A 16,212-nucleotide genomic window follows, 5' to 3' on the forward strand; every position below is an offset into this window, starting at 1 on the left:
TCATAGCTCTCATAATGAAAAGGAGAGGGGTGGAATCATCACTTAATTGCTGTTTTCAGTCTTGCTGCTGCAACATCTGTACCTCACATATGGTGTGGTCATGACATAGGGCTTCTCCATACCAAGCTTTTTATCCCACAACTTACTGGGGCTTCTACTTCCAGATTCTTTGAGGGATTACGATTGGCTCCTTACATGGGCTGACACAGGCTTTCCCCCCCGAAGACTTTCTTTGTCTGCAAGTTCTACATGTTTCATTATACAGCCACTAGATGACACTGTGGTATAGCAGAACTGTGCAATTTCACACAGGCATTAAAGTGGATTATTTATTACCTTATTATTCCCAATAAAACCGGGATGAAGTCAGAAAGTGTGGGAGATGCCTTGGAGGTTGACGACGTCATGTAAAGGACCTGCAAATTTCTATGAGTGACCAATCACAAATGTGCAAGAAAAGCCTCATGTGGAAATGGTCATAGTCTCTGGCTTCATGCGGGAGGGCATGTAGGTTGGGATTAGAGTGGCAATAGGAATGCGATAGGAATGGTAGAGAGTGCCAGTATCCAATTTGCCGGTAGTGCTAATGTAAATTATGTTACGCTAATGTAAGCAACCTCTAGCACAATGCCAATAGCATTTGCTGGTGTGGTGGGTTTCCCCGGAAAATCCATTGCACCAATAAGTGCTATTGACATCACCCTAGAGGTTGCTTGCACTAGAGCAATGTAATTTACATGAGTGCTCGTGTCTAATAACAATTCTTAATATGGAGTTTCATTCTTTTATCTTTTTATCTTTTATTGTTCACCGCTCCGAAATTTGTCTAGATGTGGAATGGTATACAAATGTTGTAAATAAATACATAATTAAATAATTGGATACTACCTAAAGAATCTAAGCCACACTGCTCAGCTATTCCTTTCCTGGTACATAGTCTACAATTTATTCTATGGTATATAGTCTAACATGTGCAGACTTGAAACTTTAAGGTTCCTTCGGGTTTCTAAAGGAAAGATTTTCCTGGTTGTCTTCCCTCTCTGAGTCCAGCCAGCTGCGTATGAATTTAAGGAAGAGACAGTGGGCTCACCAGAAACCTAAGTGTATCCATCCCTGACCAAGGAACTCCAGGGGGGTGTTTCCACCAGCGTTTTACTCCAAGCTGGCAGTGTATTGAGGTTGTGAGGGATAGATGATGTTGTGGCCATCCTGCAGCCACCCCGGAGCTTATCAGGGAAAACCCAGATTTTCTTGAAGACCGATTCTTTTCCTCAAGTCAGGTTCTCCCTGGTATAGTTGCTGTGCCCCCCAACCCCCGCATTGACCCTGGGTATGCTAGCCCTGCCCAGGGGTGTGCCTTTCACCCTGACCCCAGTCAAGGAGTGCTTCCTCCCATTGTGCTGAATGAAGCTTGCTCTCTGAATGCCCACAGAAATAACTAGGGATGTACGAAAGTGACTTACCTTTCGCGGATTATGTTGATGGGGGGGGGGAGGCGTTCCGTCCCTCCCGCCGGAATCCTGGCCGGGGGGGGGAGGCGCTCCATTCCTCCTCCCGGATTTCAGGCCGCAGAGGGCTCTGGGTAAAAAAAAAAATGCGTACACAAATGGCGGCGGCTATGGCCGCCGCCATTTGTGTTTCTTCTTTTTGGCCGTCTTAATCTACGTAAATATTTACGTAGACTATGACAGCGAAAATAAAGGGGAACGCAAATAGCGTAGCGGGTGCTATTTGCGTCCCTTTTTGATTCACCATTTTAGCCTACGTAAATCTTTACATAGGCTAAAACGGTGAATCAAAAGGGGACGCAAATAGCGCCCACTACACTATTTGCGTTCCCCTTTATTTTCGCCGTCATAGTCTACGTAAATCTTTACATAGATTAAGATGGTAAAAAGAAGGAATGCAAATGGCGGCAGCCGTAACCGCCGCCATTTGCGTATGCGGGTGTTTTTTTTTTTTAACCCACTACGTAAAGATTTACGTAGCCTATCACGTCTTTTTTTTTTTTTTTTACACAAGCCTGGAAATGGCGGCAGTGGCAGCCGGTCGGAAGACCGGCCGCTGCTGCCGCCAGAGCCGCCACCACCCAGAAGATCCACCCCAGGTGAGTCTCGTCCCGGGGGGGATCCGCGGGGGGGTGGGGGGGCGGCAGGCCGTTCTGCCATGGAGTTCGGGGGGCCGAATGCACTGGCATTCGGCCTCACCGAGATCCGTGGCGGAATTCTCTGACATCCCTAGAAATAACAGAGATCCCCTCAATTGACATGGCACAGTTTAAAGCCTAATTCCCTAAGTATGGTAAAGTGCGATCTCGAGGCGCCGATTCTCCTTTGTTTGGTTTATTGCATTAGGAAAAACTACTTCCACCCTGTTATAGATATTCTATAAAATGGGTTAAAATGGGGGCTGTTTTCCGTCTTTGTGCTCTCCCCACCCTTTCCCAGCACAAGCATGTGTGTGTCTACACGGAAGTAACTCCCATTGTGCTCAATGAGGCTTGCTCCTGAAATGCAGGTGCGTGCCGCTGGACATTTAGGGGAAAAGAGAAAGGGGGGAGGGGGGAAGCCTCTCTTTTTGGTTGAGCAGCCCCTACCAGTCAGATGACGTTCACTCCGACCCCCACCCCCACCAGGAAGTATGTTCTGTGAAGCAATTTTTACTGCTCCAGAGAACCTGCTTGTGGAACCCTGCATGCGCCATGTTGCAGCAAAGTTGATTCCTTTTTTTAAAAAAATCCAGTACTCGTCCATTAGCTTCTCCTTCCGTTGTCATGAGAACAGGGACCAGGTATCCCTGTAGGTTGTCCAGCTGCTGACATTAAGCTTTTAATGTGTTTACTCTCTGTGCCTTTCGTATATCCTTTCTCTTGGTGAATAAACTGGCCATCGCTCAGTCGTATATTCAAACTCATTTTCGTGTACATAACTTTGAAGCTGCCTGTTGTCCACGATGGAGTCTGAACTGAAAGTACTAACTCCTAATTTTGGCATTTGGAGAGAGGAGGAGGCTGTTAATATTGAATGCTTACCATACTCAAAAGTGATCGCTTTTTAAAATCGATTTTGTATTTCCTTGGGACCAAGCACAATGGCTCCTAGTTAACTGAAGATGCTGGTGATGCCACTTGCCATTCTGGTGCCTGTGGTGCAATTCACAAAAGGAATTCTTAGCTCCTTGCATGGTTGTTTCATGTTCAGCTGCTTAATAGTGCTTGCATACTTTTCAGATGTACTTATTTCTGTGCAATTCCACGTATAGCTGAATGAAGAATAATGTACTAGTGTTAGGTTCTTTCCTCTGTTCCCTCTTTGCTTCTACTGGTCCTAGGATCATTTGCTGCTCTAATCTGTAGAAACCCTATCTGGCTGAACATCTCCATAGCTTTTATAAACAAACAAAACTATTGTAAACATGTACCTTCTGCAAGCTACAAAATGGTGTCACTTGTGAGGAAGAAATGGATATCTTAGGGATTTAAATACGTTACTGGCAAGAGCTGAGATTGAAAGCATGGGATTTTAATGCAACTTTCCTTCTCTGTCTATAATGTTTTTTTCTACTTATAGTATTGATTTATTTTAGGTTTTAATTATCTCTGTTAACAGTACAGGGTATGGTTAGGTAACAGATGTAAAATGCTCACTGTCCTTAATTTCCAAAAAGTGTGTGTGATGGAAAATGTGTGTGCATGTAAAATTCTTTTTAACATCCTTCACTGTAGTTGCATGTAATCGATATTACTATTTATGAACCATTTTGAAATGCACATTTTGTTTTGTTTTGTTCTTTCCTCTTCAGCAACCTTTCTCGTTCTGTACCAAACTTAGGTAAGCTTATACATTCAATAGTGAAACTTCCTACCGTTTGAAAGGATGTTGTGGAGAGGGCATGGTCTCTGTGAGGTCATGGTCTCTGCTTAGGGATGGATAGGTAATGAAGGGCCACCTACACTTGTATGAACCTGCTTGTGCTTTGAGATCAGCTTTGGAGGCCCTGCTTGCTGACCCACCACCACGATCAGTAAAGTTAGTGGAGACTAGAGTTAGGGCCTTCCCAGTGGTGGCCCTTTCCCTATGGACTTCCTTCCCGTGAGACATAGAGCTGGCCCCATCTGTGTCTGCTTTTCAGAGAGTTTTAAAACCTACCTCACTTTTAAATAAAGGTTTCAATGGTACTTGCTGCTTATGGGTATTTTAAATTTATATTTTAGTGGAACTGTTTTTATTTTAAATTGTTTATATTTCATATTTTATGTTTTTGTATTTTTTTTATTTTGTAAGCCACCTTGACAACCCTAGGCAATTATTTAAGACTGTCTTAAATAATAGTCAAACCACAATCTCTGATGTTTAAAAGACTGGCTCTAACTTGCATCCCAATAATTATTTACAGGAATGTGCAATCCAGAGCAGATTTTGGCACACCTCCAACCATTAGTCTTGTAGGACTAAGTGTGTAATCCTATGCAGAAAAAAAGTCCTACAACTCTCAGCTTGACTCAGGCAGCATAGCTGGCTGGGAGATGCTAGGAGATGTAGGACTTTTTTCTGACTAAACTTGCATAGGATTACACCCTAATTTGCCTTTGTACATCTTCAGAGCTGCTTCATACAAGCTAGATCACAGTGTGTAATTTTCAAAAGCTACTGCTTGCTTAATAATTTTAAGGCTTACTATGTTTGCACTGTTCCTTTGGAAAGATGTTTATGAGTTCAACCTCTTACACAGTTAAGGAAAATTGCCTTAGAAAGGCAAATTGCATCTGTGCCAGAGAACTTCCACAAGAAAGGTTGCCTTGGGTTTCACAGGTGGTGCATTCCCTGATATCAGCCATCAGCCTTCCCTCAGCCTGGTGTGCCCTTCTATCATCCCTAGCCAGCATGGTCATTGGTTTTCATCCATTTTCTGGATGTTGAGCACTTTTATGGTTGAGTTTCTCACTGTTGTTTTCTCCTTCTGGGACAAAACCTTTTCTAAGAAAGGAAGGCTTCTGATGTGTCAGAAATGCATTGATTTAAATTTTAGACATATTTAATTTCCAGTTTGTAGATTAAATGGTTTATGGTGTTGTGAAGTGTTGTATTGTTATTAAACTGACCTTTGTGACACTGTAATTTTTAAGAACTGGTGCCTGAGTTTGCTTGTTTTCTTGCTCTTTCCTCATTCCTTTTTCAGTTTGCGTCATGTCTGTTAGATTGTAAGCTTGTGGGCGGGGTCCGTTTCTTGTCACTTTTTTAATGGTTGTACAGCATCTTGGAAACTCCAGGTGTTTATAAATAATAATACACTGTGTGGTTTTGCTGGCAGATGTTATGGCCCAGGAAAACATGGTGTATGATGATGTCGACACAGAGCAAAGTGATACAAAGTAGGTAAATAATAGTGATGAAGGCTGTTTTTCTCTCATACTCCCAAATTTTCTTTCCAATAGTAAGGTCATTTCTTCAGTTTTGTAAATTTATAATGCTTTCTTAAAATGCATCTGCTAGTACACTGGCTAATGTACACACAATGACATATTAGGACTGGTATACTAGAGCTCAATTTTGAGCCAGGCCTTCTGCCATGGAATTTGTTTTGAAGGATATGGTGCAGTCCTACAATGCTTCTTTGGACATACTTATGCTGCAGACATAAAGTATCCCATTTTTGCAAGGGAACCATGAGAGCTGTAGTTCTATAAGGAGACCTAGGGATTTCAAAATGAGAATTCTGGTTACCCTCACAAAACTACAATTTCAGAGTTTTTGGAGAGGCAATGATAGTTAAACTGGGATATAAATCATGAATATGCTCTGTAGATTGCTTTTCTTGTACCCATAATCAATCCCCCAGATGTCAACAGTTATTGGTTCTGTTTATGTTGTGTTTACTGCTCCAATGCGGTTGTAGAGAGGCTGGCTACAGCCATCCAGGTTTTTCCCATTCTGGTGCAAAACCTAATCCTCAGGGAATAGAACACTTCCACCTCACACCTCAGGGTGCCAGCAGACCCTCTGAACACTCTCCTAAAAATGCGTGTAAAAATCCCGATCATAGGATTGGGCAAAGTCCTGATTGGAAGACAATGGGTTCAGGACAACAAACTGGTTGGCTTGGGGTATTCCCTGGTTCTGATCTTGCTATGAGGTGCCAATTTTTCCCCCTTAGTCACTCTTGTTTTATCTGTGGAGGCTTTGTGTAAGCCTCCATCAACCCCAAGGGACTAAACCTGACAACTCCTCTGGGAGGTGAAGCCAAGATGATGATTTATTTCATTTCTATACCGTCCCATAGCCAAAACTCTCTGGGTGGTTTACAACAATGTAATGGGAATTGTAAATAATTCATCTATTCTCTTTCTCCCATCTTTATCCAGGTTTGCAGGTGGCTGTTATAAATATGAGAGACCCAGAACTGAAATTTGCTTCATCCTTGGCTTTTCTCTTTCCATTTACTCAAAATGTTTCATCCTTGAGATATTTTGGCTCTGCAAACAAATCTCTTGTACCAAGACTCTGCCATGGCTTCCGTGGCTCGAGTCCATGGCTCCTGCTACTGGCTCTGGAAATCTCTAGCAGGCCTGCGCCTCTTGACCTGAAAGTGGCCGCAATCACTTGGTGGCAATTGCTGCCAAGAGGCATTTGTCTGATTCAGGGGACAATTCTTTTTTGGTTTGCCTTTTAATAAGCTCTGACCTCATTCAAACCCCCTGAACTAATACATGAATTGGAATGCAATTATCCTTTGGGTTTCACACTTGTCCAAATTTTTCAATGCAATTCTCTGATCAAAAAATGTATACATCAGGGCAAATTACATACAAAATTGCATACATTATGGAAAATAGCATATTAGGGCTGATGATTGTTTGGTGGTTTCTTGGGTTTTGTACATTTTCCCTGTTCTAAAATGCTGAAAGACTTAATTACTGGCAGTAAGAACTTTAACCTACGCTATGCTGGTATTTTGGCCCTACCCCCTTTGCATTTGGTCCTTGGGCTGAAAGGTTCAATGACCCTGTATTCGGGGAATGTGCTTGCAGAAAATGCATATATTAGAGAAAATTTGGTACAAAAGTGCATATGGAATTTTCATGCAAACTTAAAAATAAATCACAAACTGGTGTGGAAATGGAACAGAATGATCTGGTGTGTGAGAAAAATGCAAACATTACAGAAAGTGAAACACAGATTCATCCATCCATGGTCTTCATGGGTAATAAAATAAGCTCAGAGAGTAGAGATTTGGGGCTGTTTGTGTACATCACATCATGATAATTAATTAGTTCCTCAGCAGCATGAGAATAATTGAGTGCTAAAAGTATAAAATTATCTTTCTGTGGAGTAAAAGGCTTTGGAGTCAAAATGCATGTAACACTTGAAGAAAAAGATAATTTTAGCATCTGCTTTATGCTTGCGTTAAAAGAAAATCCCTTGTAGCTTTATGGCTGGATGAAGGCTGCTTGGTGATCTGGCTTCGACCTATTGAACTGCAGCTCTGTGTACTGCTGTAACGACATGATTCCTTTTTAAAATGTTTTTGTGATTCACTGGTGCATGAAATGAGGCCTATTGTGTAGTATCTTGGTTGAACTCGCTGGTGCTCATTGTCCCTTTGGAACATCAGCATTTTGCAGCATCAGTGTCATTGGGAAACCATGTTTTCCCCCACCACTCCCTGCTCCTCTTCAGAGAGAAGAATACTAATAAAAACTGGAAGTTAAAATTCCTCGTCAAAAGAGAAGGATCGAATGAGAAGCAATGATGATGCAGAAATAAACTGAAGGAAATGTTGGGTTATCCATTCATTTATCTATTTATTTTGTACGCTGCCTTTTAAAAAAAAATGACACTCAAAGCAACTTAAAATCATAAATGAAACTTGATTAAAACAATAATAAAAAATACAGTAAAACACAGTTAAAAACACAATAAGAACAGAATAAGAACAGCATCTAACCCAACAGACCTGCTTACAAGCCAAAGGCCTGCTTGAATAAAAAGGTCTTTGCCCACTGGTGGAAGGAAAGCAGAAATGGATCCAACCTAGCCTATCTCTGCAGGGAGTTCCACAGCTTGGGAGCAGCCACCAAGAAGCCCCAATTAAGGGGCAGGAATGGGGATATTTTTAATACTTCTACTCTGTATTTCTCCATAAGGAACATCCAAAGCAGTGCACAAAGTTTAAAACATCAAGAGAGCTGTTTGGCAGAGGCTTATGACTGATGTGTCATATTACCAGTTGGAGCATTGCTAGAATCTTTAGTGGCACAAAGTGTGAGAGAGGCATGAGCAAGTTCTACTCTACAGTGGTGCCCAAGAGGAACTGGGTGTGCTCCCTGTGTGAATGACACTTGGGGAGGGACTGCAGAACAGGAGGGCTAAAGGGGCTAAACCCCTGCTAGGACTGGCCAGAGCCTGAGAGTCCCCCCCTCCCCTCAGGATGATCAAGCAGCAGGAGGAGGGGGAGGAAGACTCTTGCAGTTGTAATCGAGGCTAACATAAAGGGAGAGGTGCGGCTCTAGGAACTGGCTGTAGTGTCTTAGCTACTGGACCCTGGGAGCAGAACTTTGCTGTGGAGGGAGAAGCGGAAGCCACGCTCAACTGGCTGAGCTGGTGGGAAGTGTGGGAAACGTGGCTGAGGTTGAGCGTGGAGGGACGGAGCCCTGAACAGTGAGCTACTATAAATCTGTGCAGACATTTCCCTGGACCATGAATAGACCAAAAACAGGGAGGGGGCATGGACACTCATGCAAGCCCTGCCTCTGATGTCCCTGCATGCCTGGCTGCTTTAGAGACCAAGACCTGAAAGGGCTCCCATGCCCATTCAACTGAACATGCTTGCAAAACTCCCATGAATGGGAACCTCGATACAGCAGGGTTTCTGAATGTGGGGAGCTTTCAACTGAACATGCTTACAGAACCCTTTCAGAGCTTCGTACTAAGCACATGAGGATCTCTAAGGCAGCCAGGTATGCAGAGACGTGGGGATGCCCACATCCTCTCCCTAGTTTCTCTACTCGCGTTGCAGGCAAATGTCTATGTAGACTTTAATTCTTCTACTAATCTATTGTATGCATGAACTATGTATTCTCAGTGGAGTCAGGATCCCTTTACAAATAAACTTTTGATTTAATATTGGACACTCTGGAGGCCCTCATTCTAAAAACAGCTTCTGGGGTCTAGTTTGGAATAATGAGTCTGCCAGCCCCATACTCTCCTCTGATGTTTTTGAGACAGGAGGGGGAGAGAAGCTTGCCGCTTTCTTCTCTCACAGGAGGGGAGGGGTGAGTAACTTGTACTTCCTGTTTCCTTCAGGAAGTTATGGGATTCCAGATGATGATAAATGAATTCTTCTATCTCATAACTGACTACTAGTAATGTTTAGTGAGGACAAGCCAGAAACTGGAACCATGGTTGGATCCTGGTTTGTTCTCACTAACCATATTTTAAGCAAACTGCAGTGCATTATAGGAAAGTGTGGTTACTTTAAAATCAGAAATGGAAGCTTTCAAACTCCTTCTCAGCAGTGCAAAAGAAGGAGCACATAAACCCAAGGCTTGCCATGGCTCCCTATTACCTTTGAACCAGGCCATTTCTCTCTCTCTCTCTCTCTCATACTTGGTGTCCTGGTATTTTAAAAATGTAGTTTCCCTTATATGCATAGGCAGAATTCCTGCATTGTAAACCTACATTCTTAACATTTTATATTTTGCTATGTTATGGTATCTTTGTCTTTTAAGCTTCCTTATTAATGCATTTGCAATTAAAAGGTGGGATAGAAATAACTTAAATAAATGGGATAGAAGGGCTATACTGACTAGAAAATATATTGGACTTAACAATAAATCTTACCTTTTCTGTCTTGCATTAATAACTTCCAGAAGTGATGTCTTCCAAACCAAATGGCATTCTTAAAGTGCAATCGTATGCATGCCTAAAGTAAATTCCACTATGTTCATTGGGACATATGGTATAATCCTATGCATTACTCAGAAATAAGTCCTGCTTAGTTCAATGGGACTTACTCCCATTGTGCATAGGATTGCAGCTTATATGTCACTTGTGAAAAGAGTTGTTGGAATGCACTGAATAATGACATTAGTACCCTGTGTTTGTATTGAACTTCTTGTATCCAGTTGCCAGTTTATCCTATGCATATCCTTTTCTTGGTAGCCTTTCTTCCAGAAACTTCTTTAAAGTCAAGAAATACAATTTAGAAAAGATTAACAAGATGACAAAAGAAGAAAAGTTGTTTCGAGAGAAGTTCATGGTACGTTTCCTCTGTTTATTTGTTTGAAAAGCTTGGGAGGCATTAGCGTGGTCACCTGTAGCTCAAGGTTAACTGTTTCATGTGTGTATGATGCGTGAAAATATACTGTGCACTTTGTCATGGCCTGTCTAACACAGAACTACCAATAGCAACTTTCCTGAACACCTTTCTTTTTTTAAAAAAAAATTGGCCTGAGATGTATACAGAAATTCTCAGCAGGATTCTAGGGATTGGTTCAGAGAGAAGCCAATAGGCTACGGAGCATATAGGTGCTTTAAGGATTATGAGCTTCAGTCTTGACTCCTTATGGGGCAGGTTTGCCAGGAACATATCAAGCCAGTGTTCTAGTACTGGAAACAGTCTTCTAAGTCTTCCTGATGCTGATTTTTTTAACAGGTCCTTTAACCGTTTGGGCCCAACCAGGAACATTTATTTTCCACTATTTATATGGCATCTCTGGTAGCCCAGGGCACATACGTGTTGGATGTACAGTATGTGGAAGTGTTGTATGACCTTTGTATTTGGTCTAGTATTTTGGGTAGTGATGGCTAGGAATTTAAACATGGAGATCTGGGTTATTATACTGCAAGTTAATGTATCTAGCTCCCACCCCGCCCACCACATTTTCCATAATATATCTCCTGTAGTTGAACAAAATAATGTTATTTGCTTTTAAATCTAGAGTTAAATCTGTTTTTGAGCCTTTGTGGAGGGAATGAGGTATAGAATCCCTCCCCACCACCACAGCTCAGCCCATTCAGCAGGGTCTCCTGACTGTGTAGCCTTTTCAGGGGGCTGGAGGGGCTGCCATAGGAAGGAGGGGGTGGATTCTGCCAGCACAGTTGATCCAGTGTAAATGTGGATCCAACCCACGGTCTGTAAATCCTCCTTAATAATAACTGGAATGCTCAAGGCCCTGATATAGGCTGTGGCCCAAAGACCTGTACAACTAGTTCTACATGTCCAAGGAAGGTTTGGCATTGTGTTTCTCAAACAGGCATCCATATACTGTGTGGCAACTTGTGGTCCTCCAGATGTTTTAGCTGACAACCCCCATGTTGTAGGCCAAAATGTCTGGGGGGCCAGAGGTTGCCCACCCCTGCTTGTATGGTAATCCACTTTTGAAACTGAGATTTTTCAAAGAAATCTGGGTTGTGGCATGGGGGGCGGGGTAATGTTTAGCTCAAAGGGGGAAAATGAAAACGTTACTGGGCATGCCCAAGCCCTTGTGCATGCCCAAGCCCTTGTGCATGCCCAAGCCCTTGTGCATGTCCCAAGTTACTTGTGCATGTCAGGGTCTTTCAACCTGATCCTACCATGTTTAGACAGATCTAAGCCAACACTTTCAATGAGACTTGCTCCCAGGTAAGTGTGCATAAAATTACATCCTCTCTTTCTTTCCTGCCCCCTCAGTATAATAAGGAGATCACGGTAATTAATACCGCAGTTGCACACTACTCAAATACTTTGACCAAAGGCAAACTTGACTTGAGGATCTCAGCTGGCGAACAACTTGATGTCATTGATGTTACTGAAGGAAATCAATTAATATGTCGGAATTCTGAAGGCAAATGTAAGTTTCCAACTGGTGTTGAATGAAATGGGCATGGTTTGAGCTGCGCATAAAAACACTGGGTGGGTGGAACTTGGCTAATACAACCTACCAATTCACAGCTGACCACCATGGGTGTTGCAGATAAGTAGGGTAGAAAGTTGAAGGCATAAATTCAATCCAAAATGAATACTGTTGGCATTAATTCTGGGACTTTCTAGCTCTTTTCAAGCTGAGAAACCAGACTCGTGCTGCTACTTTATATCCAAATACTTGAATTCTTCTGCCAAAAAATGGGCTATGGCATTTTGAATTAGGAAAACTGATTGCTCTACTATTGTAAATTTTTATTTGAAAGCCAGTTTTAAGGTATAGGTTTGGACAGTTTGTATACGTTTGCTAAAATTACTAGCAAAATTCATGCATTTTTCTTCCCCAGATGGATATGTGCTGTTAGAACACTTGAATTTCAGGTAAGTTTTAGACAGTGCTTTCTGATCCCTATGAGTTCTGTAAACATCTTTACAGGAGAGAAAGCCAATTGTTGTTGGTTTAATGAAGCCTTCCCCAGCTTGATAACCTCCAGAAGTTTTGGACTACAACTGCCATCACACCTGGCAACTGGCCATGCTGAGTGGGTTTGATGGGAGTTGTTGTCTAACAGATCTGGACAACACAAGTTGGAGAAGGCTGGTTTAATATGAGGGGATGGTGTGTTCTTTGAGGCAACTGATCTCATAGGCATATTGAAGTTATCCAAATAGTATGGAATTGCAGTCCTTTCCTTTTCTCTTCCCTCACCTCCATCCCACTTAAGGGGATGAATTTTGCAGCTTCCTAAATAGAGCGAGCTGGACACAGGTGAGAAGTAGTTGGAAGATATGAATGATGGGTTTAACTCACCTGTTACATGTGATGTTTCACCCCAGATAGTACAGCTCTTGCACGAGGAAGTAAGCTTTCTATTAGTATGGAACAAATACACTGAAGTCCTGATTACTTCAGTGTTACCTTGTGTGCCAAAATTTCAGCTATTGAAATATGACCTTTTTTTTTGGTGATGATGCATATCCATGTACAATGCTGGGGGTAAACTTGTTTTTTGTATGCTCTCTCCTGTAGCAGGCATTAGTGCTGTATATCTGAAACACGACTATGTTTCCTATCAAGTAATGATGTATGGATGGATGAGCTGAAAATGAGCACCAGAAAGAAAAGTCTTTGTATGGGGAAAGAAAAGACCTGAGTAGTTGATGGCAAACTAGATACTAAGCTTGAATTCTTCAGTAACTGAGTTTTAACAGCTGCCATTTGATTGAATGATTGCCATGAAATTGAGTGTGGCTGCTTTTACATATTGCAAGTTCAAAATAGTTTGTTCTTCAAATCCATGCTATGCTGTGTATAACTCAATAACCCAAATAAATGCTTGGATCCAAAGAGGCCCCCCCCCCACTTGTCTAATGCACTTCTGCACACACAAAAGGCTTTTATCAAATTTTGTTTCCAGCTGCAGTTCCTCAAGCACTGGAAGATCTCCTGACCTTAATGAGTGAACTTTTTGGTTATCGGGATGGAGGGGCTGAAAAGTCCCTGTACATGTACAGAAACCACTGTGGCTCTTTGGATCCTGGTTAGCACACTTACCATATATGTGCAAAACAATTTCCATGTCATTGATGCATTTTCTCTCTGTGTGTTTTCTTTAATATTAGGAATGTAACATTTGACCTTTGTACCCAACCCTGTATTAAGTCTGCACAAATTCTCATATGTATTGGATATGTTACTGGTACACTTGAGACGTTAATTTTAGATGTAAATAAAAAAAAATATGGATTGGCATTTTATAGCAGGCACTATTGTTGAAGGCACTTTTGCTAAATGTACTGTATAATATAAAACTGTAAGTCACTTTACACAATTGACACACAATTTGAAATATGTATCCTGTTTATTGCTGTCTTATTTGTCTTACCTTTAACTAGTTTAAAAAGCAAAATACAGGGTTGTATCCACCTGTGTCGGTCCACCAGCAGGGACCCTCTGAAGGAAACTGGGAATGGGAAGGAGGGTGCAGTCTGTTCCTCCAACACCGGATGTCACCCAAAGAAAGTAGCTTTGAGTAGTTCAATGAGAACATATGGACAGTTAACAAAAAGTTTGCAATTAAAGGATGGGGCTGTGATCCAGGTGCCCTTTGGCCAATTCTCATGATTTTGTGAGCAATGTGCTGGCTTCACCCTAGATCAGGGTCAGCAACATGCTCCCTTCCAATAAAACAAATTATTTAAGGGCAAAAATGGTGTCTGGAGCACTACAGAGTGCCCCAAAGGTCAAAATTAGCTTGCCAAAAAAATGATTTTCAGGTCACCTGGCAGACAGCAGTCTGGGGGTGGGTAGCTCGCGGGGGGGGGGAATGTCCCTCAGACTTCCTGAAGTTGCCCACCCCTGCCCTAGACTGTAGGATTTCACCACAATTGGGCATATCATGCTAAGGTGTCCAAAGGAGGGTTGAATAATAGCACGCACAATGATGATTTGAGCTCACTGTAGAAATCACTGGAAAAATGTAGTAAAACTAATACAGATTAGTAAAAAGGGTCTCACCAAGACCTTAAAGGTCCAGAAAACTAGCTCTTTTGGGGGTTGAAAACATTAAACTGGGTTCTATGCTTGTTCCATGGAGGTGTGTTAAGATTTGAGAATTGTCATAGAGATGACATCTTGTCAAATATACAGAATAGAGAAACCTCTGAATAAAAAACCAAAGCTCAAACAAATTCTGGGCTTGTTTAGAGGTTGATACATGGGCATTTGATACAACTTTTTCAACATGTGGTTAGGATTAAGTGTGCTTGCTTTCAAAATACAACATTGCTAGCAGAATACTCAACTTCTATAACCATGGAAGGAAACGTTAACTCAGAAGAAATGTGTATAAATTGGTTAACTGGCAGTTCCTCTATAAGATAAACTTATGCTAGTTAACTTCAAATTTTCATCCTTCTCCTTATGGAATGAGATTTCCAGAGAGTTGAATTATGAATATTTTGATAGTAATATTCAGATATATTTCCTTTAGTCATGTCAAATTAGTTGAAATTCCTTACACTAGCCTTCCCCAGCCTGGTACCCTCCAGATACTTTGGACGTCAATTCCCATTAGCCCCACTCAGAATGGCTAATGTTCAGGAATGCTGAGTGTTGTAGTACAAAACATCTGGAGGGCACCAAGTTGGGGAAAAATGCCTTCCACAACTATGATATCTGGGATTGTTTAATTGTTTTAACCAAGACGTTTCCAGTCCAGTACATGGGTGTCTGAAGTTAGTGTTGTGGAAGAGGTTACACAAAGAATGTGGAGACTAATTAGAAATGAGCTTTTGACTAATATTTTTAGCATGATAGGTATGATCTTGGCTTTTCTTAACTTTCTGCATGCTGTTGTGTTACCATGTGACTACTACTATATCCACTATTAAGCTCAATTTTCCTCTGTGGGCATTTTCTGATAATGAACAAAGCTTCCCCAACCACCCCCAGTACTTGAACACACATCTGTAGCTTTTGGACTAAAGATATCGCCAAAGTGTCTAAACTTTAATTTGATCACAAATTTTTTTTATAAGATTATCATCTGTTTTATTAAAGTGCAAATGTCAACCACGGAGTAATCATTACATGCAGTGTGGTTAATAAAATAAACGTTTTCAACACAGAGACAGGAAGGTAAAACTTTGTCTACAGTTATCCAGCCTTCATTTTCTCCTTAAATGACAAAACTGAAAGGGCAAGGGACTGAGCCTTCTGCACTGCTTATGTAAGCAAAACTGTGATTATTTCAAGAAAATCCGAACTTGCTTCCCTATAAACTCAAGTACAACCTGAAAGCATTTTTGAGAACTATTTTGTGAAATATATTTGACTAGGTGATGTTCTTTGAGGTTGGGCACTTGTAGGAGAGGTGAGCATTACCTCTCTCACCAAGGAGAGGTGAGCATTACAAGCCCTGAAATTCTTCAATGGCTCAAGCTAAAATGTGAGCCAGAAGAATTCCTGGCTTCCATGTGCTTATCCCACCAGCTCTTGTGGTCCCCAAAAGCCCTTTCTGTCAGCTCCTACGCCCCCAAGGTAGGAACCTTCCTTCTTCTTCCCCTGCATGTCACAGTCTCTCTTTGATGTGCTCATTAGCAGTGTGTTGGGGTGCAAACAGCCAGGGAAGCACAGGAAATGAAATTATCCTGAAGGTTGTGGCAACTGCTGCTGTCCTTGGGACAAGGACAGCTCCCATGGCCCCCAAAGCTTTGTGCTCTGGTATGCAGAATGTCTGACTGATGCGAGATGGAAGGAAAAAACCCTCTCTCCACATGTTGCTGCCCCCTACCTAGAGATGTAAAATT

General features: G+C 41.8%; 1 protein-coding gene across 7 annotated transcripts in view; it reads left to right on the plus strand.

The window, feature by feature from the left end:
• FYB2 (FYN binding protein 2) overlaps nt 1-15,699 on the plus strand; it is a 58,161-nt gene extending 42,462 nt beyond the window's left edge. For 2 of the 7 annotated variants that reach the window (XM_084852391.1, XM_084852390.1), the window contains 6 exons: nt 3,802-3,830; nt 5,311-5,371; nt 10,161-10,257; nt 11,671-11,830; nt 12,249-12,282; nt 13,320-15,542. In XM_084852391.1, coding sequence (XP_084708517.1) covers nt 3,802-3,830; nt 5,311-5,371; nt 10,161-10,257; nt 11,671-11,830; nt 12,249-12,282; nt 13,320-13,365 — 427 coding nt within the window. In that variant the 3' untranslated portion in view covers nt 13,366-15,542. Of the gene's footprint in view, nt 1-3,801; nt 3,831-5,310; nt 5,372-6,361; nt 7,788-10,160; nt 10,258-11,670; nt 11,831-12,248; nt 12,283-12,931 lie in introns of those variants that run through there. The other 5 variants (XM_084852392.1, XM_084852393.1, XM_084852395.1 and 2 more) reach the window with 3 other exon arrangements.
• Nucleotides 15,700-16,212: the final 513 nt, after the last annotated feature.

This window comes from Heloderma suspectum, chromosome 4 (genome assembly GCF_057233095.1).
Source record: "Heloderma suspectum isolate Gila_16-S chromosome 4, 16-S_ref, whole genome shotgun sequence".
In the NCBI taxonomy this organism is placed as follows: Eukaryota; Metazoa; Chordata; class Lepidosauria; order Squamata; family Helodermatidae; genus Heloderma; species Heloderma suspectum.